General features: G+C 45.2%; 1 protein-coding gene across 3 annotated transcripts in view; it reads right to left on the reverse strand.

Moving 5' to 3' along the window:
• habp2 (hyaluronan binding protein 2) overlaps window positions 1-26,684 on the reverse strand; it is a 79,853-nt gene that overhangs the window by 17,457 nt on the left and 35,712 nt on the right. For 2 of the 3 annotated variants that reach the window (XM_085994479.1, XM_085994476.1), the window contains exons 5-9: window positions 11,512-11,628; window positions 8,606-8,725; window positions 2,121-2,292; window positions 1,868-1,962; window positions 537-816 (exon numbers count right to left, since the gene is read on the reverse strand). In XM_085994479.1, the coding sequence (XP_085850605.1) occupies window positions 537-816; window positions 1,868-1,962; window positions 2,121-2,292; window positions 8,606-8,725; window positions 11,512-11,628 (784 nt within the window). The remainder of the gene's footprint in view (window positions 1-536; window positions 817-1,867; window positions 1,963-2,120; window positions 2,293-8,605; window positions 8,726-11,511; window positions 11,629-26,684) is intronic. The other variant, XM_085994477.1, reaches the window with a different exon arrangement.

The following is a 26,684-nucleotide window of genomic DNA, read 5'->3' on the forward strand; positions in this document are numbered from 1 at the left end:
CTGATACTGTTTGACACAGATCTTAAATTATACATATTTAAGCATGTTGTAACGACTGTGAAGCACCAAAATTAGCACCTTTTCAAGCCAGTTCTTCGCTTGATTTGTAAGATATTGAAATTAACAGCGGTGGATAAAGCAATCCTAATAGAACCTCACTTAAATAACTACCTTCCTTTTGTCTGTCACTCCCTTCTAGCCACTGACATCAATTCAGGCATGTGATGCCCAGAGATTTCTGACCATTAATGGGTGAAATATCATGAGCAGGGAGTGCTTGGACTTTCAATATGTGCTGCCGGTGTGTGAGGCTCCCAGCAGGTAGCGCGGAATTGTAAAATTACTTAATTAATGTGACTTTATAATGAAAGTGTTCACTCCAGCATTTGTAAGAAACTATTGTAAATGATGTAGGTAGCTGCAATAGAAAGTAAATATATAATAGATATGTTACAAAATGTAGACAGGTGCTTCTGTGGAAGAGAATTTCTGAAATAAGATAACTCAAGGCAACTTGTAAACATGCTAATACCTACTGTGAGACAATGCAGTGGGCAGCAGTGAGAACCCAACATGGTCTAATCAATGTTCCTCCACACAGATGTCCTGATTTATAAAGTCCAATGCGATTTTTCAGCTGTAGAGATACCTGCCATGGATATTTTCCTGGTACTGTCCTTTTTCCACCAAAGATTTTGCCTGTGACTACTGCAACCTCTGGCACTCCACACACAAAGGGCACAATGGTTGGAGTAGGGGCAGTTGATCGGGTCGGAGGTCTGGCTGTAGGTTCCCGTTGGGTTTGCGGTCTAGATGCTACGATGGAGAAGCAGTACAAAGTCAAAACCCATTCTATGGATTAGTACTAATTGTTTTTTTTTTGTAATTGTGGTATTTGATACCATTCTCAGAATAGAGTTATTGTAGAGGTCCAAATATTAAGAATACGTCTCAAGTTCAAAACAGTAATCCAAATTATGTTGATGTAGATTTACTTTGATAGATCCAAATTTAGCTCAATTCAGACCACTTTGGATTTAGATGCGAACATACATCCAATTGCCTTGGCCTCTACATCTGCATTCTTTGAGGAAGTTACATATTCAGTTCAATTACTCACTAGATAAAATACCAGGCAAGATGCCTTCCCCATTGACAACACCAAAAATGCCCTGCTCTCGCAAGGAAATCACTGCATTTCTGGAATGGGAGATTAATTAGATGACGAGCTTATTCTGAAGGGAAACTGGTCATCATATAGAAGGTTGTTGTAATTGGGATATGAAGGCAAGTTGTTGTCAATACAATTGCTTGTCATTTACTTTAGTTTTCATGAACTATGACATGATTAACAGGAGAGATACAGATATGCAGAACTTGATCACTTCTTGTGTATAGGCAGGTTGCTTGCTGGTTTCCACTAAAGTGGAATGCTACCAGTTGACGTGGACAGTTGAAATAAATGGACAGTTGAAATAAATGCACTTTAAGAACCTGAAAATCTGAGGCACTTGGTTGCTGCCGATAAAAGGAAGCAAAATAAATTCCTTTGCCCTGGCCATGTCCCTGAGCGAAATTGAAAGGGATTTGATAAAATCCCCAAATCTACTACTGCCCCCATCTCTCTATATATAGATCTGATAAGGGAAAATTACAAGGATTTAAATTTAATTCTATCTCTTAATTTAAAGTAGTTAGCATTGTACTTTTAGCACTTAACCAGTAAAGCATTAATTATACCAATTATTGTGATATTGCTGTGTAGTTACTGTCTATTCGGTAAGGCAGGGCTAATACCCATCTGAATTACATACCTAATGGAACAAATTAAGTGTTGTAAAATGAAATTAATACAGATAATACATACCTGCAGGGCAGGGAGAAATATCACAATGGTTCCAACTTAATCTATCCTGTTTATCCTTAAAATAGCACCAAGGCTTTTCATCACCATCAGGATTTCTGAAATTAAATAATTCAGTTGAACTTTTATTATTCCCAACCTTGTCACTTATCTTTAAAACAAGCATTATATATAAATAAAATAAATAAAAACTACCATCACTCAGCTTGCTGGGTTCTACCCACCTGAGTATATCAACGGTCTAAAGCGGTGGTACCTGCAATAGTTGTGGTCACCAATGCCATATTTATTGGGATTCTCCATATGAGTACCAATGGCTTCCTTAAGCAGCAAGTTAGAGCTCCAGTGCAAACACTTCTTCCCCTTTTCAGTTTGTTTCACAAGACCTCTATATGATAAGCCGTTACCCTGGTAACAATCATTTGGCGCTAAGAAAAGAAATGCACAAAAGAATAAAACGAAAACAAGAGCTTCTCTGAGTTTAAATACGATTGTTGGTTTAGATCATTTTGGAAAATAATTATGTGGAGAGCATTGTTTATTTTATTTCTCAATATTATCTGGCATTACTGCAGAATGGAGCCCTTGGTAAATTCAACAGAGACAGATGTGTCATGAATTTGATCCCAGTAGTTACTGGCAGCACAGAAAGGCTTGAAGAAATTGTATTAGGGTGCCAACACAGAGATTTCCTATTGCCTAATGCATGATCCAACAAGCCTAGTTTAAAAAGTAATGGTTAAATCTCTGCATAAGGAACAGTGTTCCAGGTGAAAGAGTTGCGTGGGCAGAATAAGCAGTGATTGCAGCTTTACTGCACGTGAATGTTTGAAATGGTTGTGTGTTTAGAAATTACTGCGGGTAGTATTAGAGTCATAGAGTCATAGAGTTTTACAGCGCAGAAAGAGGCCCTTCGGCCCATCATGTCTGCGCCGTCCATCAATCCCTGTTCAGTCTAATCCCATTTTCCAGCATTTGGTCCATAGCTTTGTATGCAATGGCATTTCAAGTGCCCATCCAAATGCTTCTTGAATGTTGTGAGGGTTCCTGCCTCTACCACCCTTTCAGGCAGTGAGTTCCAGCTTCCAACCACCCTCTGGGTGAAAAAGTTCCTCCTCAAATCCCCTCTAAATCTCCTGCCCCTTACCCTGAATCTATGCCCCCTTGTTATTGACCCCCTTACTAAGGGGAAAAGTTCCTCTTTATCTACCCTATCTATGCCCCTCATCATTTTGTACACCTCAATCAGGTCCCCCCTCAGCCTCCTTTGCTCCAAGGAAAACAACCCCAGCCTGTTTAGTCTTTCTTCATAGCTGAGGCGCTCCATCCCAGGTAACATCCTGGTGAATCTTCTCTGCACCCTCTCCAAAGCAGTCACATCCTTCCTATAGTGAGGCGACCAGAACTGCACACAGTACTCCAGCTGTGGCCTCACCAGCGTTTTGTACAGCTCCATCATAACCTCCCTGCTCTTATATTCTATGCCTCTGCTAATGAAGGCAAGTATCCCATATGCCTTTTTAACCACCTTATCTACCTGTTCCGCTGCCTTCAGGGATCTATGTACATGTACACCAAGGTCCCTCTGACCCTCTGTACTTCCTAGGGTCCTACCACTCATTGTGTATTCCCTTGCCTTATTTGTCCGTCCAAAATGCATCACCTCGCGCTTTTCCGGGTTAAATTCCATTTGCCACTTTTCCGCCCATCTGACCAACCCGTTAATATCGTCCTGTAGCCTGAGGCTTTCCTCCTCGCAATTTACCACCCCACCAATTTTCGTGTCATCCGCGAACTTACTGATCATACCCTTTACATTCTCATCCAAATCATTAATGTAGATCACAAACAGCAAGGGACCCAGCACCGATCCCTGAGGTACCCCACTGGACACAGGCTTCCAGTCACAAAAGCAACCTTCGACCATCACCCTCTGCCTCCTGCCACTCAGCCAGTTTAGGATCCAACGCGCCAAGGCCCCCTGGATCCCATGGGCTCTTACCTTCTTGACCAGTCTCCTATGCGGGACTTTGTCAAAAGCTTTACTGAAGTCCATGTAAACCACATCCACAGCATTTCCCTCATCCACACACCTAGTCACCCCCTCGAAAAATTCAATCAGATTGGTCAGACATGATTTACCCTTGACAAAGCCATGCTGACTATCCCCGATTAATCCTTGCCTCTCCAAGTGGAGACTAATTTTGTCCCTCAGAATTTTTTCCAATAATTTCCCTACCACAGATGTTAGGCTCACTGGCCTGTAATTCCCTGGTTTATCCCTGCTTCCCTTCTTGAATAATGGTACTACGTTAGCTGTTCTCCAGTCCTCTGGTACATCCCCTGTGGCCAGAGAGGTTCTGAAAATTTGTGTCAGAGCCCCTGCAATCTCCTCCTTTGCCTCACACAACAGCCTGGGATACATCTCGTCCGGGCCTGGGGGTTTATCCACTTTTTGGCCTGCTAAAACCGCTAGTACCTCCTCCCTCTCGATGCTAATATGTTCAAGTATGTCACAGTCCCCTTGCCCGACTTCTATGTCTACATCGTCTTTCTCCATAGTGAACACAGAGGTGGACAATTTTTTTAAAATTTGTTTATGGGATGTGTGTGTCGCTGGCAAGGCCAGCATTTATTGCCCATCCCTAATTGCCCTTGAGAAGGTGGTGGTGAGCCACCTTCTTGAACCGCTGCAGTCCGTGTGGTGAAGGTACTCCCACAGTGCTGTTAGGGAGGGAGTTCCAGGATTTTGACCCAGCGACGATGAAAGAACACTGATATATTTCCAAGTCTGGGATGGTGTGTGACTTGGAGAGGAACTTGGAGGTGGTGGTGTTCCCATGCGCCTGCTGCCCTTGTCCTTCTAGGTGGTAGAGGTCGCGGGTTTGGGAGGTGCTGTTGGAGAAGCCTTGGTGAATTGCTGTAGTGCATCTTGTAGATGGTACACACTGTAGCCACATTGGTGGTGGAGGGAGTGAATGTTTAAGGTGGTGGATAGGGTGCCAATCAACTGGGCTGCTTTGTCCTGGATGGTGTCAAGCATCTTAGAACATAAGAAATAGGAGCAGGAGTAGGCCAATCGGCCCCTCGAGCCTGCTCCGCCATTCAATAAGATCATGGCTGATCTGATCCTAACCGCCAATCCACTATCACAGAACCATCCCCTGAATCTAACAGAATTAGACACCCGAAATAGGAGCAGGATCAGGCTACGCGGCCCCTGGGCCCGCTCTGCTACCCACAGGGCCATGACCGATCCGAACCTAGACTCATGTCCAAATTCCTGCCCGCTCCCCGTAACCCTTAATTCCCTTTACTTCTAGGAAACTGTCTATTTCTGTTTTAAATTTATGTAATGATGTAGCTTCTACAGCTTTTTGGGGCAGCATATTCCATGGACCTACCACCCTCTGAGTGAAGTAGTTCCTCCTCATCTCAGTTTTGAAAGAGCAGCCCCTTATTCTAAGACTATGCCCCCTAGTTCTAGTTTCACCCATCATCGGGAACATCCTCCCCGCATCCACCCAATCCAACCCCTTCACAATCTTATATGTTTCAATAAGATCGCCTCTCATTCTTCTGAACTCCAATGAGTAGAGTCCCAATCTACTCAACCTCTCCTCATATGTCCATCCCCTCATCCCCAGACAAAGGAATGTCTTGAGTGTTGTTGGAGCTGCACTCATCCAGGCAAATGGAGAGTATTCCATCACACTCTTTACTTGTGCCTTGTAGATGGTGGAAAGGCTTTGGGAAGCCAGGAGGTGAGACACTAGCCGCAGAATACCTAGCCACTGACCTGCTCTTGTTGCCACAGTATTTATGTGGCTGGTCCAGTTAAGTTTCTGGTCAATGGTGTCCCCCAGGATATTGAGGGTGGTGGATTAGGCAACGGTAATGCTGTTGAATGTCAAGGGGAGGTGGTTAGACTCTCACTTGTTGGAGATAGTCATTGACTGGCACTTCTGTGGCGTGAATGTTACCTGCCACTTATCAGCCCAAGCCTGAACGTCGTCCAGGTCTTGTTGCATGCGGGCATGGGCTGCTTCATTATCTGAGGAGTTGTGAATGGCACTGAACACTGTGTAGTCATCAGCAAACATCCCCATTTCTGACCTTATGTTGGAGGGTAGGTCATTGATGAAGCAGCTGAAGATGGTTGGGCCTAGGACACTGCCCTGAGAAACTCCTGCAGCGATGTCCTAGGGCTGTGATGATTGACCTTCAACCATCACAACCATCTTCCTTTGTGCTAGGTATGACTCCAGCCAGTGGAGAGTTTTCCCCCCGATTCCCATTTACTTCAGTATTACTAGGGCTCCTTGATGCCACACTCAGTCAAATGCTGCCTTGATGTCAAGGGCAGTCACTCTCACCTCACCATGCTTAACATGTTCACTTGACATTCCTTTGTCTGTTATTTTAACGCAGGCCTTAATCTGTTTACTTTAAATGTGCTATTCCTCCACAAAAACAGTGGACATTTGAACATGTTTGCTGCAAAATTCAGTATGTTAGCGCCTCCCGTTAGCACCTGGTGGGGGCGCTAATGAGGTGCTATGGGGTTAGCGCCCGGGCGCGGTGAATGCGGCGAAGCCCGCGAACTTCAGTGCTGGTTTAGCGCTGGCGCTAACTCTTAGCGCCTGGGCCTCTAGCGCCTCGCAGATCATGATGCCATAAAGTGCGCAGCGCCCAGTTATCGCCCCGGATGGAAAATTAACTCTCGCCCCCTGCTTTATCGCCTCAAACCGACAATGCCAGCTCAAGGAGGCGTTGTGAACTTGGCTGGCCGCTTCTGGAGCGGTTCAACCTTTATTATTTGCACCAGTCTGGTGCCTGTGCCAAGTTTTTAATGTTTCATTGGTGCAAGATGTCCAAGCCCTCCACTTTGTGAGAGTCTTTGGGGCTGTAATGGCATCATTGGCCCTTCGCTTTAAGCGAGGGAAGCAGCCTCTGTGATCAAAGTGTGCTGTTTACAATGCGCTCGAAATTGTTCAGCGATCTGCCGCTACCGTCCCGCTCTCAGACTTTAGTGCCCTAAGAGAAGTAGTTGGTGCTTGATTTAGCGCTCCGCAGGAGGTGAGAATGATTAGCACCTGGCACTAATTTTTCAACTTTTAAAGTTTTAGCGCCCCAAACGGGGCTATACCGAATTTCTCCCCCACAAGTTTTTGTCCGCTAATACGACCGTCAGACCGTCATAGAATATTGTGATGAAGCTACAGCAGCTTTTATGTTCCCAATATGGAGATCTGGGTTAACTGGCCCTGAAAATCAATGAGCCAGAGATCCTGGCACTTATGCTTGGATTGTGACCACTCAGAACTCCACTGTTGGCCCAGGTAAAGCTTATGAGGTCAGGGAGAGATTCTTTAGTTTGCTTGAAAATGGCGAGTGTCCAAGTCACTAGGGACGCATCTAGAGTGTAGGTACCTGGGTCAGGGGTGTCACAGACCCCTCCTAGAAGGCCCTCACATCCGTTGCTGGGTCAGCCAGTGCACTTGGTCTAATCATGTGTACCTGCACTGACCATACACAGAATCCCAATGAAAGCCTGGATATGGCAAATCTAACAAAATTCAGAGTGCCCGCCCCCTGGCCCCAACCTCACAAGTTCCCCCTATTGATGATGGCCTTGTGGGGAAGACTCAGGCTCACACCCAAGGCCATCCTGGAAAGCCAGTACCTGGCATATTCAGCTGTGGATTTAGGGGCCATTAGGTGGCACTTTCTCCAGTCACAATCTCATAGAGAACGGACAGACTGCTCACATATCTCTGATGTGGGTAGACTATAATTGTCCGTTTCAACAGTTTACATGGCTCTGCCCTATACTTAGTCCAATATTAAGAGATGAATTTTCTCTGAAACCTGCCAAACAGGTTCCATCATTGGGAGGTATATATTCACAGAATCACAGAATCACAGAAACCCCACAGGGCAGATAGAGGCCATTTCGGCCCATCGAGCCTGCACCGACACATATCCCACCCGATCCCCGTAACCCCAACACATATCCCACCCTATCCCTGTAACCCCACCTATTTAATCCCCCTAACACTAAGGGTCAATTTATCACAGCCAATCAACCTAACCCGCACATCTTTGGACTGTGGGAGGAAACCGGAGCACCCGGAGAAAACCCACGCAAACACGGGGAGAATGTGCAAACTCCACACAGACAGTCGCCCGAGGCCGGATTCGAACCCGGGTCTCTGGCGCTGTGAGGCAACAGTGCTAACCACTATGCCACCGTATAATGAAAATTTAACCGTGACAAGTTGGACTAATTTCTTGAGGATTCCAACCTTCTTCTAGCTTTTCCAACCATATTTGTGATTTGTTTGACCCAGTCTAACTCAGACCACAAAGTTGAAAATGACGCCCACATCTGTAAATGTTTAACAAGGTTAGAGAAGGAATTCCAAAGCATGGAGACAGGGCGACTGAAGTCCAGTCACCAATGGTGGGTCTACTGGATTTTGGAGTCCTATCATATAATTTCCACTCACCAAAGTCAATTCTCTCCTAATGATTTTATCATCCATACTTCTAAAACACATTTATATGTTAAATGGCTGGTGATACTTTGGATAGCTATGCACTGTGAGTCAATGGATGACGGCTTTCACTGTGGATGGAAGTTGCTGTAATGGAAATGGTTTAACTGGTTCATGGTGAACAAATGACTACATTTATATTAAAGATATCAGTCACAACTAGAACCAACAGTAATGTTACCTATTTCACATAGTTCCCCTTTGAATGATCCTGAGCAGTTGCAGGTGAAGGTTCCTTTCTTCTTCCCAGCCCTGCATGTTGCTCCATTTTTGCAAGGATTAGGGCTACATGGTGCAACTGCTTAAAAGACACAATTGTCAAAAATAATTATTTGAGAGAAAAAAATTACAAATTGAAATAAAAAACTGAAAAAGTTGGAAATACACAGCAGGCCCACCACCATCTGTGAAGAGAAGCATTAATATTAGAGGCATAGACCATTTGTTAAACTAGAACCCGGAAGTATAAGCAAGCACTTTAATAGGACTGAAGAAAATGAAATGGGGAGGGAGAACAACAGATGAAAGTTAACCATCTGGTGTTTAGCCACTATCACAAAGAAACAGTCTGTAAACAGGTTTTGAAAATGCTGGAAGGAGGTGAAAATGTGTTGGATGATAGACAAAGATCAGCTCAGTCAGGCATTAGAAATTAAATAGGAGATTGAAGACATGCAGTATAAAGGTAGTAGAAGGACAAAAACAGTAAAAAAAAAAACAGCTCCAGGAAATATGGTGATGTAATGGAAGATGGACGGGAGAAACAGACAGGAAAATGGGGGAGACTGTTCAGGCCTTAAACTGAGCAAGTCATTGTTCAGACCAGAAGGCGGAAGATTGTCCAGACGAGAGACAAAATACTGCTCCCGAAATACATGGAGGATTCCTGGCATACCATAAACATTGTGAGAATATTTCCCTATCAGTCAAGTAGATAAGTTTAAATCCAACCGATAGATGTTTATTTGTGTCATGAATGAAAAGGAGACTAATGAACAAATATTGTATCCTTTCTACATTTCTACACACAGCTTATACCAGGAGTAGACTAAACATTACCAACAGGCATCATTTCTAAGGATGAACTCATATTCTTTCCATCAAAAGCTATAGTTTATCATAGAATCATAAAAACTTACAGCACAGAAGGCCATTCGGCCCGTCGTGCCTGTGCTGGCTCTTTGAAAGAGCAGTCGTGCTTAGTCCCACACCCCCGCTTTTTGTCCGTAAACCTGTAAGATCCTCATCCTCAAGGACCTGCCCAACTCCCTTTTAAAATTATTTGTGGAATCAGCTTCCACCACCTTTTCAGGTAGAGCACTCCAGAACCTGACAACTGAGTGAAAATGTTGTTCCTCATCTCCCCTCTAGATCCTTTGCCAATGATTTTGAATCTATGACCTTTAGTTATTGACCCACTCACCAGAGGGAATAATTTTTCTCTGTCTACTCTATTAAAACCTCTCCATCTTGAAAACCTCTATTAGGTCACCTCTTAACCTTCTCTGTTCCAAGGAGAACAGTCCTAACTTTTCCAACCTCTCCTTATAACTGAGGTGCCTCATCCCTGGTAACATCCCGGTAAACCTCCTCTGTACGCTTTCTAATGCCTTTATATCTTTCCTGAAGTGTGGTGCCCAGAATTGTCCACAATACTCCAGCTGAGGCCTAACCAGTGATTTATAAAGTTCTAGCATGATCTCTTTGCTTTTACGTTATATTCCTCTGTTATAAACCCAAGTAACCCATTTGCTTTTTTAACCACCTTGGCAACTTGACCTGCCACCTTTAAAGATTTGTGTATATGGACACCAAGATCTCTGCTCATCTACACTTTTCAAAATATAGTATACAGTACTATCTTCCCATATTAGTCCTCCCAAAGTGCATCACTTCACACTTCTCCGCATTGATCTCCATTTGCCATGCTTCTGCCCATTCCACCATCCTGTCTATCTCATCCTGAAGCCTATAACTATCCTCATTGTGATCTACTACTTTGCTAAGTTTCATATCATCTGCAAACTTTATAATGCTGCTCCCTACACATGAGTCTATGTCGTTTATAAAAATTGAAACATAGTAATGGACCCAAAACTGAGCCTTGGGGAACACCACTGCAAACCACCTCCCAGTCTGAAAAACACCCCTCCACCCTTTGCTTCCAGTCACTGAGCCAATTTTGTATCCATACCACCACTTTCCCCTTAATTCCATGGGCTTCCATCTTCTTAATAAGCCTCCTGTGTGGCACTTGTCAAATACCTTTTGAAAATCTATGTATACCTTGATCAACCATATCTGTTACCTCATCAAAGAATTCAATCAAGTTCATCAGACACAATTTGCCACTAACAAATCCATGCTGGCTCTCCTTGATTAACCCATGCCTTTCCAAATGAAAGTTTATTTTGTCCCCGATAATGATTTCCAATAACTTCTCCACCACCGATGTCAGGCTAACTGGCCTGTTGTTTCCTGGTTTATCCCGCTCCCCTTTCCTGAATAGTGGTATAACATTAGCAACTCTCCAGTCCTCCGGCACTACTCCTGTATCCAATGAGGATTGAAAGATTGTGACCAATGCCTCTGCTATTTCTAGCTTTATCCTTAATGTTCTTTCCTGCTTTTAGTCTAGTTTGTTCTTGCTTTAAAAACAAGTATGCTCTTCTAAGTAAACAGATAAGAGAATGAAATATGGAGGGAATATTTGGTATAATGAATGTATAGTAATAAACTTCACTGTGTGCTAAAAAATCAACTTATAACAGGAAGATAATTAGAGCCAAGGCCTGAAGAACCACATGCGTTGATTTGTCACTTTTACTATTGGGCGGACAATTGATGGCAGTGGATTGGCCGCCCGTTTTGCACTGCCCGATTTTGTTTTTCCATTGATTGGTTGGGTGCTGTGTATAACGGGCTGCCAACCTGCTACTGCCCATTTTCCACCCATGAAAACTCACCCCCACATAACCATGACAAACTGTGAATGGGAGATAGCAAATCAAGTATTTTGTGATTTATTTCTAAATATCAAAAGATTATATGACTCAGAATAATAAATAGTACTGTATTGAGTCTTACCTCTTTTGCTTGATGGTGATACATATGGGTGTTTACATTTACATTTATAATATGGTGGGTTGGGCTGGATAACACATTCTCCATTTTTGCATGTATTTTTCTTACAAGGATCATTCACTGTAACAAAAAAAACAAGATCTATGGTAACATTCTGCAGTCAGTTATTATTTATTCATCTCGTGGATTTAAATCAGCACATGAAAGATTAAATCAGTTATTTTGTGATTATGTTTTTACTATTGCTATTCTAGCAGTAAATTATTACAAATAGTACAGATAATGGCCTAGAAATTCAGTGGCAAGCTCGCCTGGGCGCTGGAATTACCGCTCCGGACGGATCCGCTTGCGCCATCCCGATATTCAGTTTCAGCGCCCCAAACGGAAGCGGGGCGCTGCTCGAGGCGCCCCGCATCCCTCTTGGGGCGCTGCAACTGAATATCGCAGTGCAACGTGCCGCAGCGCCACATGCTGCGGCACGGCACGCTGCGGTACTGCAGGCCTTCCTCCCCTACTTAAAGGGGAGGGGCCTGCATCAGCGCGATCAGAGATCGCGAGTGCCGGCAAAAGAGCCCGGCACCGAGGAGAAGTGCCAGGCTCTTGGGACACAGCCGGCACTGCCCGGGAGGGGGCTCAGGAGGCCAGGGACGGCGGCGCGAGGAGGTGCTGGCAGGCGGCCAGCAAAAAAAATGGCCGACCCGCACCTCCCCTTTAATTAGCGCCACTACTGCCGCAGGTCGGCCCCCCTGACCTGGTCGCAAATTGCGGCCGGCGTTACAGCGGGGGGCGCGACCAAATATCGCGATTGGGGTGGTAGCGGGGAGCTGCGCACACCGATGATGTCATCGGTGGCGGCGCAGCGCTACAGGCTAACGCCGCCATTAGCGCCCAACTGAATTTCGCAGGAGGCGTGGCCAGTGGTGCTAAAGCCACTAAGTGCCCTCTTTGGGCGCTAACTGGTGGCGCAGCCCACTGAATTTCTAGGCCAATATCTTTTAGATATTTTAATTCTATACGTTAAAAAATGTAAATGCATTTTTTAAAAATGTGATTTAATTTTAGAAAATTTGAAAAGTAAATTTTTTAAAAAGTCTTTATCAATAACTAAGAATTAAATTTGTTTTAATGTTGTTTCATTGATAAAATCAATAGGTAATATATTTTTATTGCAAACCACTTAAACATGTAAGCTGGTATTTTCTGCTCTGGCGCAATCCCCGCATAAACTCTGTGGGCCAGGCTTCAGGCCCGCACCAAGGCTGTGCTTTTGACCTTGGCCAATTTTCCAACGTCAAACTAATTAGCATTTCATTGATGGGCGTAATGTATTACAGGAAACTCTCGTTTAAACAGCACCTAAATATCCGGAATTCTCTATTAACCGGCAAAATTCATACTCCGAAAACAACACCTCAATAACCAGAAATGTTGCCGAGTCCGAGTCCGAGTCTCCCGCGGTGGCTGAGTTAGTCAGTGGGGGTAGTTCTCCAAAATGTCACTACATGGCTTCTTGGCGCTGTCGGAAGTCCAATTACTGTATACTGCACATTTCTTGATTTTTTTTATTATTGTTTGTTAAAAATAGCCTCGGTAGATAACCCTCTCCGTCATCCAGAATTTTTAATCAACTGGCACTATCCTGGTCCCGTTGGTGCTGGATACCAAAGAGTTTCCTGTATCACATTATTTGTCACATGGTTTAGTATGAGCATGCTCAGTTCGCTCTGGCCTAGTAAGGCAAGCACATGAAATAGCAGCTCATCGTGCCTCTGTCCTTCATTTGTTCCACCCATATATATCACATATATTGGTGCCGAGGATGGGATCCCAAAGCCATTTTTAGGGATCATAGAAGAACAGTGTTCAACCTTCGAGTGGACAAGTTTAAGGTGAATTTGTGACACCTAAATGGAATTTTTGCGATGTTTTACCATTAATGCTCATGCAGAATGGTCTGTGCTTCGCCTTAGCATGTATGTATAGCAACAGCGGCACTGATTCTCACATATACACAGGTAACGTGATGAGTCACTGTTCGATGGGATCGGGACAATCATGGCCACGCCTACGGGGTTCATCGGAAGCCTCGGCCTGTATGACCAGTGAGCGGATGGAGATGTTTTTTAGGGCCAATAACATTATTGAGACTGAAGGTGCAGATGAAAATGTTCAAGCTCAAAATAAAGTAATTCGTGAATGGAAGAAAGCAATTTTTCTAATGGAGATCGGGCCAGATGTCTATGGAACGTTGACAAACCTACTCGCACCAGGTAAAGCGAAGGATGCGTCGTTTGAAGACATTGTCGAGAAACACGAGGACTATTTCGACCCAAAGTAATTAGAAATAGCAGAGAGATATACTTTTGGTAACAGAAACCAAAAACAAAGTGAAACCATCAGTGAGTACATTGTAGCTCTTAAGAACCTACCTTTGCATTGTAACTCCGGCACATTTTTGTATCGTGCGTTGTGAGATAAGTTTGCGTGTGGACTAGTGGATGAGCGCACACAGTCCAAATTACTGAACACTCCGGACCTAATGTTTGACATAGCATGCAAAATTGCCCTATCTATGGAGATGGTGTCTAAGAATGCTAGAGAGCTCCATCCAACTCAAGTGACTAGTGCAGCTGAGGTCTACAGTCACAAAGCCACCGCCAAACCTAAAGCTATGAGACCGAGTCAAAAGCATATCGGTGAGAGCAGTTCAGTGAATTGTTATCACTGCAATGGAAATCATCCACCACAGTCCTGCCAATACAGAAATGCAAAGTGTTTTCACTGCCAAAAGCAAGGCCATATTTCAACAGCTTGCAGAGCTAGATTGAAAGCAGGAAGTAAGAACAATTCTAGTGGCAATGCAAATCAGCGACAACAAAAGGGAGTTCAGCAGCAGCAGCGGCGGCAGTGCGGACCTGGGTGGAGCGGCGAGGTGGCGATATAAAAAGAGCCCGAGGCATAGGTAGGCCCCACAGCAGCAGCAGCGGTAGTGCGGACCTGGGAGGAGCGGCGAGGCGGCGGCGGTGGTACCAACTCAGCACGGGCAGAATTTTCAAAGAGTGACGTCAGAAGTCAAAAGTGACGTCGGCACAAGGGGAGGGAGCTTATTGAGGCCAGTGTCAGGAGCGGAGAGAGCCAGTTGACGTGGTGCATATAGGTACCAACGATATAGGTAAAAACCGGGATGAGGTCCTAAAAGCTGAATATAGGGAGTTAGGAGGTAAATTAAAAAATAGGACCTCAAAGGTAGTAATCCCAGGATTGCTACCAGTGCCACGTGCTAGCCAGAGTAGAAAAAGAAGGATATTTCAGATGAATAAGTGGCTAGAGGAATGGTGCAAGGTGGAGGGATTCAAATTCCTGGGACATTGGAACCGGTGCTGGGGGAGGTGGGACCAGTACAAACTGGACGGTTTGCACCTGGGCAGGACTGGGACTGATGCCCTAGGGGGAGTGTTTGCTAGTGCTGTTGGGGAGGGTTTAAACTAAAATGGCAGGGGGATGGGAACCTGTGCAGGGAAACAGAGGAAAGGGAAGCAAGGATAGAAGCAAAAGACAGGAAGGAGAAAAGCAAAAGTGGCAGTCAGAGAAATCAAGGGTTTAAATCAAACATGGCCACAGTAAATAATAATTCTAAAAGTTCCAAGAGTGTTAAAAAAACAAGCCTGAAAGCTTTGTGTCTTAATGCGCGGAGCATTCATAATAAGGTGGATGAATTAGCTGCGCAAATAGATGTAAATGGATATGATATAATTGGGATTACGGAGACATGGCTCCAGGGTGACCAAGGCTGGGAATTCAACATCCAGGGGTATTCAATATTCAGGAAAGACAGGCAAAAAGGAAAAGGAGGTGGGGTAGCATTGCTGGTTAAAGAGGAGATTAACACAATAGTAAGGAAGGATATTAGCTCTGATGATGTGGAATCTGTATGGGTAGAGCTGAGAAATACCAAGGGACAGAAAACGTTAATGGGAGCTGTATACAGACCCCCAAACAGTAATGCTGAGGTTGGGGATGGCATTAAATGGGAAATTAGAGATGCGTGCAATAAGGACACAGCAGTTATCATGGGTGACTTTAATCTACATATAGATTGGGCTAACCAAATTAGTAACAATACTGTGGAGGAGGAATTCCTGGATTGTATACGGGATGGTTTCCTGGACCAATATGTCGAGGAACCAACTGGAGATCAGGCCATCTTAGACTGGGTATTATGTAATGAGAAAGGATTAATTAGCAGCCTTGATGTGTGAGGCCCCTTGGGGCGGAGCGATCATAATATGATGGAATTCTTCATTAAGATGGAGAGTGAAGAAGTTGACTCAGAGACTAGGGTCCTGAATTTAAATAAAGGAAACTACGATGGTATGAGGCGCGAGTTGGCTAAGATGGATTGGGGAATGTTACTTAAAGGGTTGACAGTGGATAGGCAATGGCAAACATTTAAAGATCGCATGGATGAACTATAGAATTTGTTCATCCCTGTTTGGCATAAAAATAAAACAAAGAAGGTGACTCAACTGTGGTTAACAAGGGAAATTAGGGATAGCATAAGATCCAAGGAGAGGACATATAAATTGGCCAGAAAAAGCAGCAAATCTGAGGATTGGGAGCAGTTTAGGATTCAGCAAAGGAGGACAAAGGGATTAATTAAGAGGGGGAAAATAGAATATGAGAGTAAGCTCGCAGGGAACATAAAAACTGACTGTAAAAGCTTCTATAGATATGTGAAGAGAAAACGATTGGTGAAAGCAAGTGTAGGTCCCTTGCAGTCAGAATCAGGGGAATTTATAATGGGGAACAAAGAAATAGCAGACCAATTAAATATATACTTTGGTTCTGTCTTCACAAATGAGGACACAAATAACCTCCCAGAGATGTCGGGGAACATAGGGTCTAATGAGAGGGAGGAACTGAATGAAATCATTATTTGTAGGGAAATGGTGTTAGGGAAATTGACGGGATTGAAGGCCGATAAATCCCCAGGGCTTGATAATCTACATCCTAGGGTACTTAAGGAAGTGGCCCTAGAGATAGTAGATGCATTGCTGGTCATCTTCCAAAATTCTATAGACTCTGGAATAGTTCCTATGGATTGGAGGATAGCTAATGTAACCCCACTATTCAAAAATAGTGGACAATTAAACAGTTAACAGGAGGAGGAGGCTCCAAAAATATCCCCATCCTTAATGATGGTGGAGCCCAGCACGTGAGTGCAAAAGACAAGGCTGAAGCATTTGCAACTATCTTCAGCCAGAGGTGCCGAGTGGATGATCCATCTCGGCCTCCTCCTGAGGTCCCCAGCATCACAGATGCCAGTCTTCAGCCCATTCAATTCACTCCACGTGATGTCAAGAAATGGCTGAAGACACTGGATACTGCAAAGGCTATGGGCCCTGACAACATTCCGGCAATAGTACTGAAGACTTGTGCTCCAGAACTAGCTGTGCCCCTAGCCAAGCTGTTCCAGTACAGCAACAACACTGGCATCTACCCGGCAATGTGGAAAATTGCCCAGGTATGTCCTGTCTACAAAAAGCAGGACAAATCCGACCCGGCCAATTGCCGTCCCATCAGTCTACTCTCAATCATCAGCAAAGTGATGGAAGGTGTCGTTGACAGTGCTATCAAGCGGCACTTACTCAGCAATAACCTGCTAACTGACGCCCAGTTTGGGTTCCGCCAGGGCCACTCAGCTCCTGCTCTCATTACAGCCTTGGTCCAAACATGGACAAAAGAGCTGAACTCAAGAGGTGAGGTGAGAGTGACTGCCCTTGACATCAAGGCAGCATTTGATCGAGTGTGGCATCAAGGAGCCCTAGCAAAACTGAAGTCAATGGGAATCAAGGGGAAAACTCTCCATTGGTTGGAATCATACCTAGCACAAAGGAAGTTGGCTGTGATTGTTGGATGTCATTCATCTCAATCACATGACATCACTGCAGGAGTTCCTCAGGGCAGTGTCCTAGGCCCAACCATCTTCAGCTGTTTCATCAATGACAGTTCTGGACATTATGGACAGTATGAACATTTTACATGCAGATAGCACCCTCTGGTGGTGGTTATCATGTTAGCAGTTTGTATGAAGCATAGGTCATTTGACCTTTGTTCCTTTCTTCCTGTGTGAGGTCATTTGACCTTTGTTCCTTTCTTCCTATGAGAGGTCATTTGACCTTCGTACCTTTCTTCCTGTGTAATCCCAGGAAGTAGAATCCCAGGAAGTAGAATTCCAGGAAGAACCTGGCAGTAATGGAGGATTCCATGAGGGTTTCACAATCCAATGTAATCTGATTTCATATGTTAGGCCAAGCGCAATATCTGTGAGTATCTTTGTTTGTTAGCATAATAGCAACATTGTCAGAGTAGTATTTTGACAATAATATGTTTATAAAAGGTTAATATTTGATAGTTACAGAAGTTAGTCCAAATGTTAGTTAGTTATACAATTAGTCTATTCTACTGTTGTAAATATGTTTATATCTTATGTAATATCGAATGTATAGTACTCAGTTTATGTACAAAACATACTTTATCTTTGTTTACAGTTTCACAAATTTGTTCTAGTAAAGGCTTCAAACAGCAAACGGCTTCACGAAGAATTATTTTGAATAAGTGTTTAACTTGCTGGATAACTAGATAGGAGCATGTCTAGCGCAGCCAGTACAGTGAAAAGATAAAGTGAAAAGATAGCAATACGGCTAGCTGCAGGAGGAACCCAGTGTAAGCCTTAACCTCGTAGAGCACATCTACCTCACATCAACATGTCAGAAGATAATAACGAAAATGCTTTGCAGCGAGGAGAAGACCTTAAACAGGCAGACGAAACTGTAGAAGGTGACAATCGGTCTATAAGCTCCGGTTACGTCAGATCGCAAGCTGGTTCACGGTCATCAGGTGGTTCTAGAATAAGCGTGACTATCGCCAGAGCACGAGCTAAGCTAGTGGCAGCTCAAGCCAGAGCTGCGCATGCGAACAGTGAAATAGAGATAAAAGTAAGACAGGCCCGTCTCCAAGCTGAATCACAAGCCGAACAGGCCCGACTCCAAGCCGAACAGGCCTGTCTCCAAGCTGAATCACAAGCCGAACAGGCCCGATCCCAAGCCGAACAGGCCCGTCTCCAAGCTGAATCACAAGCCGAACAGGCCCGATTCCAAGCCGAACAGGCCTGTCACCAAGTTGAACGCCAAGCTGACCAGGCCCGTCACCAAGTTGAACGCCAGGCTGAACAGGCCCGTCTCCAAGCCACATTAGACGCTTTGCAGCAACAAAAAGAGATAGATGCTGCATTAGCTGAGACACAAGTATTCAAGGCAATTTTGGAGGGAGCTGATCCCGAGACAGCTTACAAACCTTTAATTCCCGTTTCGTGGCAGAGTCCACGACAGCGCATCATAGATTACGTGAGCGACCATGCCGACATACAGTTTACAGGAAAAAGGGATGGAGGCCCGCACATCTCTACAGACGCAAACACTTCATATAACATGCCACAAGTTGCCAACCAAGGTCAAAGCAGACGGCGTGCCTCAAGCTGCAGAGTCTCCGCTAGCAGAACGGAAGACACGGTGAAGAGGAATAGGACGCCGAATAGAGAAAGTCAGAGGCAAATCCCCTCTCGGTCCCTTGAGACCCCCAACAGAGCCCCTAGCCAAGGCAACCCTGGCACAGGTCCCAGCACCTACGACCTTGCCAAATACCTTGCACGCACCCAGCTGGTGACTTCGGGGTTAATTAAGTTTGATGACAGGCCGGAGAATTATCGGGCTTGGAAGTCCTGCTTCCACGATGCCATATCGAGCTTAGACCTGTCGGCAGGAGAAGAGCTCGGCCTCCTTATCAAATGGCTCGGCCCAGAGTCCGCCGGACAGGCCTGCAGGATAAAAGCGGCCAATGTGGGACAGCTGCCAGAGGGGTTGAAGAAGGCTTGGGCGAGGCTGGAAGAAAGCTACGGCTCACCCGAAGCCATTGAAAGGGCTCTCTTTGACAGGTTGGAGAACTTTCCGAGGTTGACGAGTAAGGAACCCCAGAAGCTCCGCGACCTTGGAGATCTGCTGTCGGAACTCAAAGCCGCAAAGCAGGACGGCTACCTACCCGGTCTATCGTACTTAGACACTTCCAGAGGGGTAAGCCCCATCATTGAGAAGCTTCCATTTAACCTGCAGGAGAAGTGGATAACGTTTGGAACAAAGTTCAAGCTAAAGCACAACGTGGCGTTCCCACCATTCTCTGCGTTCGTTAAATTCATCCGTAAAGAAGCCAAAGCCAGGAACGACCCCAGCTTCAACTTCTTCTCCGCCCACCCAGCACTTGCCAGAAGAGACAAGTTCGACAGACATGGAAAGACACCAATATCTGTCCACAAAATGCAAGTGTCCTCAACTGAGCACACAACGATTCAGAAGAAACCTGAGGATATGAGCAAACAATGCCCTATCCACAACAAGCCCCATCCTTTAAAAAAGTGCAGAGGCTTCAGGGAGAAGTCCCTGGAAGATCGGAAACAAAATCTCCAAGAGAACTCTATATGTTTCAAGTGCTGTTCTTCCACGAGCCATCTCGCCAAGAACCGCAAGGTAGATGCAAAAGCCACTGAAGGCGAAAGTGATCGGCACGTTTCAGCACTATACCCAGGCCCAGCTCCTTGGAAGTCAGAGACGCCTCCTCCCGCTTCAGAGCACGGCGGGGAGAGAGAGGGAGCTGCTGGTCCGGAGATTACATCCAGGTGCACCGAGGTGTGTGGACAAGGAGTGAGCGCAAGAGCATGCTCCAAGATATGCCTCATTAATGTGTACCCTGTAGGACGTCGCCAGGAATCTGAAAAGATGAAAGCACACTTCCTAGAATTTGTCAAGAAAATGCTTGTCAACGATCATGCAGAGATAGCTCCTCCACTCCAGGAAGGCCAAGAGTGTTGGTACCTCCCTTCCTTCGGAGTCTATCACCCCAAAAAGCCGGAACAGATCCGTGTGGTGTTTGACTCCAGTGCACCATATCAGGGAGTCTCTCTCAACGACGTACTCCTCACAGGGCCCGATCTTAAAAACAGCCTCTTGGGAGTGCTCATGAGATTCAGGTAAGAGCCCGTCGCCATCACTGCCGATATCCAACACGTTTCATTGCTTCGTGGTGAGAGAAGACCACAGAGACTTCCTCCGCTTCCTGTGGTATCGGGACAATGACCCCAATAGAGACATTGTGGACTACAGAATGCGTGTCCATGTCTTTGGGAATAGCCCATCCCCTGCTGTCACCATATACGGACTAAGGAGGGCTGCCAAGGAAGAAGACGATGACTTTGGCAGTGATGTGAGAGGGTTCATCGAACGAGATTTCTATGTCGACGACGCACTGAAGTCATTCCCGACCGAAGCAGAGGCCATCAGTACCCTCGGACGAGCCCAGGAACTACTTGCACTATCCAACCTCAGGCTGCATAAGATAGCCTCTAACAGACCAGCAGTGATGGAGGCATTCCCCCCTGAAGATCGTGCTAAGGACGTCAAAGACCTAGACCTCTTCACTGATGAAACAAAGGAAACAAAGGAAATAATCGTGGACTTCAGGAAGTCCAAAGGCGGAAGTCACACCCCCATCCACATCAATGGGGCGGAGGTGGAAAGGGTGGCCAGCTTTAAGTTCCTCGGAGTCCACATCATGGAAGACCTCTCCTGGTCCCTCAACACCTCCTCTCTGGTGAAGAAGGCCCAGCAGCGCCTATATTTCTTGAGGAGGCTGAAGGGATGTAATCTGTCACCCCTGATCCTCTCTAACTTCTACCGCTGCACTATAGAGAGCATCCTGACAAACTGTATCACGGTATGGTACGGCAGCTGTAGCTCCCATGACCGGAAAGCCCTGCAGCGGGTAGTCAAAACTGCCCAACGCATTACCAGCACCCGGCTACCGGCCATAGAGCATATATATCAGAAACGCTGCCTACGGAGGGCACGGTCCATCATCAAAGACCCTACCCACCCCAGCCACAGTCTGTTCGCCCTCCTACCATCTGGAAGACGCTACAGATGCATTCGCACCCGTACGACCAGATTTAGGAACAGCTTCTTTCCCAGGGCTGTCATCCTACTGAACTCCACAAATAAACACTAAAGCCTGCACATCTGCCAATGCACTTTATTATGGTCATATTTATGCTAATATACTGCAAGCCAAATGTATAAATGTATGTTGAATGTTTAAGTGTCCTAATCCAAATTGTACACTCTCGGGAGCCGCAAGCCTACATTTCGTTGTACTGCACTTGTGCACTAACAATGACAATAAAAGTTGATTTGATTTGATTTGATTTGATGACCTCCCCTTACAGCGTAGCCTAGGGGTGTCATGGAACATAGCAACAGACACGTTCACGTTCCAAGTCTTAGACGTCAAGAAACCCTTCACATGTAGAGGAGTGCTCTCTACAGTCAACAGCCTATATGACCCTCTCGGCTTCTTAGCCCCTGTCACCATACAAGGCAGGCTGCTCCTCAGGGAACTCTCCACACGCGCTGAAGAGTGGGATTCACCTCTCCCTGAAGAGATGGAAGCAGAGTGGGACAGATGGAGAGACTCACTCCAAGACTTACAGGAGATCCGAATACCTCGCTGCTATTCATCTTTCTCTCCCTTAAATGCACAATTCAAAGAGCTTTGTGTCTTTGCAGACGCATCCACTAAGGCCATTGCAAGTGTAGCTTATCTGAAGGTCACCACTCAAGAAGGACAAAGCAAAATCGGCTTCGTCTTTGATAGAGGCAAGTTGGTGCCCCAGCCAGACCTCACCATACCCAGATTCGAACTGTGTGTAGCAGAATGCAACCTACCTCCTCACAGCAGTCTACGGAAGCTGCATCCTATCATCGACACCGACGGACCGTCTCCGAGGTGGTTCTTCTTTTATCGCCAGAGGACTCCAGTGACAAGTAGAGTTTGGACTATATGGAGTCGTTAACGACCCCAGACGGGGAGTGTTCTGGACATTATGGACAGTATGAACATTTTACATGCAGATAGCACCCTCTGGTGGTGGTTATCGTGTTAGCAGTTTGTATGAAGCAGAGGTCATTTGACCTTTGTTCCTTTCTTCCTGTGGGAGGTCATTTGACCTTCGTACCTTTCTTCCTGTGTAATCCCAGGAAGTAGAATCCCAGGAAGTAGAATTCCAGGAAGAACCTGGCAGTAATGGAGGATTCCATGAGGGTTTCACAATCCAATGTAATCTGATTTCATATGTTAGGCCAAGCGCAATATCTGTGAGTATCTTTGTTTGTTAGCATAATAGCAACGTTGTCAGAGTAGTATTTTGACAATAATATGTTTATAAAAGGTTAATATGTGATAGTTACAGAAGTTAGTCCAAATGTTAGTTAGTTATACAATTAGTCTATTTTACTGTTGTAAATATGTTTATATCTTATGTAATATCGAATGTATAGTACTCAGTTTATGTACAAAACATACTTTATCTTTGTTTACAGTTTCACAAATTTGTTCAAGTAAAGGCTTCAAACAGCAAACAGCTTCACGAAGAATTATTTTGAATAAGTGTTTAACTTGCTGGATAACTAGATAGGAGCACGTCTAGCGCGGCCAGTACAATGACCTTCTCTCCATCATAAGGTCAGAAGTGGGGATGTTTGCTGATGATTGCACACTGTTCAGCACCATTCGAGACTCGTCAGATACTGACGCAGTCCGTGTCCATATGCAGCAAGACCTGGACAACATTCAGACTTGGGCTGACAAGTGGCAAGTAACATTCGCACCACACAAGTGCCAGGCAATGACCATCTCCAACAAGCGAGACTCTAACCATCTCCCCTTGACATTCAATGGCATTACCATCGCTGAATCCCCCACTATCAACATCCTGGGGGTTACCATTGATCAGAAACTGAACTGGACCAGTCATATAAATATTGTGGCTACAAGAGCAGGCCAGAGGCTGGGAATTCTGCGGCGAGTGTCTCACCTCCTGACTCCCCAAAACCTTTCCACCATCTACAAGGCACACGTCAGGAGTGTGATGGAATACTCTCCACTTGCCTGGATGAGTGCAGCTCCAACAACACTCAAGAAGCTCGACACCATTCAGGATAAAGCAGCCCGCTTGATTGGCACTCCATCCACCTTCAACATTCACTCCCTCCACCACCGGCGCACTGTGGCTGCAGTGTGTACCATCGACAAGATGCAATGCAACAACTCGCCAAAGCTCCTTCAACATCACCTTCCAAACCCGCGACCTCTACCACTTAGAAGGACAAGGGCAGCAGACGCATGGGAACATCACCACCTACAAGTTCCCCTCCAAGCCACACACCATCCTGACTTGGACCTGTATCACCGTTCCTTCACTGTCGCTGGGCCAAAATCCTGGAACTCCCTTCCTAACACCATTGTGGGTGTACCTACACCATATGGACTGCAGCGGTTCAAGAAGGCGGCTCACCACCATCTTCTCAAGGGCAATTAGGGATGGGCACTAAATGCAGGCCTAGCCAGCCAGCGACACCCACATCCCATCAATGAATATTTAAAAAAAGGTGGTAGAGAGAAAACAGGGAATTATAGACCAGTAAGCCTGACATCAGTAGTGGAGAAAATGCTAGAGTCCATTATAAAAGATGTAATAGCAGAGCACTTGGAAAACAGTGACAGGATCAGACAAAGTCAACATAGATTTACAAAAGGTAAATCGTGCTTGACTAATATACTGGAATTTTTTGAGGATGTAACTGGTAGAATAGATAAGGGAGAACCAGTGGATGTGGTGTATTTGGACTTTCAGAAGGCTTTCGATAAGATCCCACATAAGAGATTAGTGTGTAAAGTTAAAGCACATGGGATTGGGGCTAAGATACTGACTTGGATAGAGAACTGGTTGGCAGACAGGAAGCAAAGAGTTGGCATAAACAGGTCTTTTTCCGAGTGGCAGGCAGTGACTAGTAGGGTACCGCAGGGATCGGTGCTAGGACCCCAGCTATTCACAATATATATTAATGATCTAGACAAGAGAACTAGATGTAATATCTCCAAGTTTGCAGATGACACAAAGCTCGGTTGGCATGTGTGCTGTGAGGAGGATGCAGAGAAACTCCAGTATGATTTGGACAGGTTGGGTGATTGGGCAGATGCATGGCAGATGCAGTATAATGTGGATAAATGCGAGGTTATCCACTTTGGTGGCAAAAACAGGAAGGCAGATTATTATCTGAACGGCAATAGATTGGGAGAAGGGGAAGTGCAACGAGACCTGGGTGTCCTTGTGCACCAGTCGCTGAAGGTAAGCATGCAGGTGTAGTGGGCAGTTAAGAAGTCAAATGGTATGTTGGCCTTCATAGCGAGAGGATTTGAGTACAGGAGCAAGGATGTCTTGCTGCAGTTGTACAGGGCCTTGGTGAGACCACACCTTGAGTATTGTGTGCAGTTTTGGTTGCCTTATCTGAGGAAGGGTGTTCTTGCCATGGAGGGAGTGCAGCGAAGATTCACCAGACTGATACCTGGGATGGCAGGAATGACGTATGAGGAGAGATTGGGTCGATTGGGCTTATATTTGCTGGAGTTTAGAAGAATGAGAGGGGATCTCATTGAAACTTATAAAATTCTAACAGGACTAGACAGACTAGATGCAGGAAGGATGTTCCCGATGGCGGGGGAGTCCAGAACCAGGGGTCACAGTCTAAGGATAAGGGGTAAGCCATTTAGGACTGAGATGAGGAAGAGTTTCTTCACCCAGAGAGTGATGAACCTGTGGAATTCTCTACTACAGAAGGCAGTTGAGGCCAATTCATTAAATATATTCAAGAAGGTGTTAGATATATTTCTTAAGGCTAAAGCGATCAAGGGATATGGGGAGAAAGCAGGGACAGGGTACTGAATTTGGATGATCAGCCATGATCTCATTAAATGGCGGAGCAGGCTCGAGGGGCCGAATGTCCTACTCCTGCTCCTATCTTCTATGTTTCTATGTTTCACAATATTGAAATGAGCACACCTGATTTTGAAAAACTAGGCATCTACAGTATCTATGCCATTCGCGGCAATACTAGCAATTGTGAGAAAGACATCCATACAAAGTGTTTGATCAACGAGCAATATATTGATATGTGTATCGACACGGCGGCGGACTGCTCCATCATTAGTAAGGACACATATGAGAGTAAGTTTAATCAAATACCATTTAGAAAGTGTACCGTAGAGGTAAAAACCTACTCTAGAGAAATCCTACAGGCATGTGGACAAATGGAATGTACAGTTCAAAATAATGGCCAGTCAGTAAAGCTGCCTATTATTGTAGCGAGCTACAACAACAGGCCAACTCTCATGGGCAAAGACTGGTCAAGAAAGTTAAAACTAGAGTGGAAAACTTCTTCAGTGTAGATGCTTCAAAGAAGTGACTCGACACAATGCTGAACAAATATAAAAGCATGTTCAGCGACAGTTATGAGGACATCACTGGGTATGACGCGCGTATCGGCATCAAGACCAATGCGAAGCCTGTCTATTGTAAGGCAAGTCCGGTCCCCTATGCATTGTTAAGACAGGTGGAGGAAGAGCTAGCGAAGCTGAGAGAGAATGAGTGCTAGTAAAAACTGACAAAAGTGAATGGGCTACCCCGACTGTGGTAGTGCCCAAAGCAGACAAAACTCTACGGTTGTGCGGTGACTACAAAGTTACTGTCAACCAAGCAGTTGACGATGAACAGTACCCGTTACCTACATCACATGATTTGTATGCAGCACTCTCTGGGTCAAAGGTTTTCTCTAAGCTTGACCTGTCGCATGCTTATCCTCAGCTGAATGTTAACTAAGAGAGTCAACAGTATCTCACTATCAACACACACAAGGGACTGTACTCATACACCAAGCTGCCGTAATGTGTAAAGTCCGCCCCCAAAATCTTCCAGGCTATGATGGATAAGATTTTGCAAGAAGTTGCAAATTGTTTATGATGTGCTGATCGCAACAAGCAGCGAGGAAGAAAATCTAGAAGTGTTAGATTTAGTGCTTCAAAGGTTGAATGCCCACAATGTCAAATTGAAAAGGAGCAAATCTGCTTTTGTGTAGCCTGAGGTTGTGTACCTTGGTTTAAAAGTTGATAAAAATGGCATTGCTCCAATGCCACAGAACGTGTCACCCGTAGGCCCAATGGAAGTGCCGGTTTCCTGC

The sequence above is a fragment of the Somniosus microcephalus genome, chromosome 8 (assembly GCF_052327205.1).
Source record: "Somniosus microcephalus isolate GS21.2 chromosome 8, FLI_Smic_1.0, whole genome shotgun sequence".
In the NCBI taxonomy this organism is placed as follows: domain Eukaryota; kingdom Metazoa; phylum Chordata; class Chondrichthyes; order Squaliformes; family Somniosidae; genus Somniosus; species Somniosus microcephalus.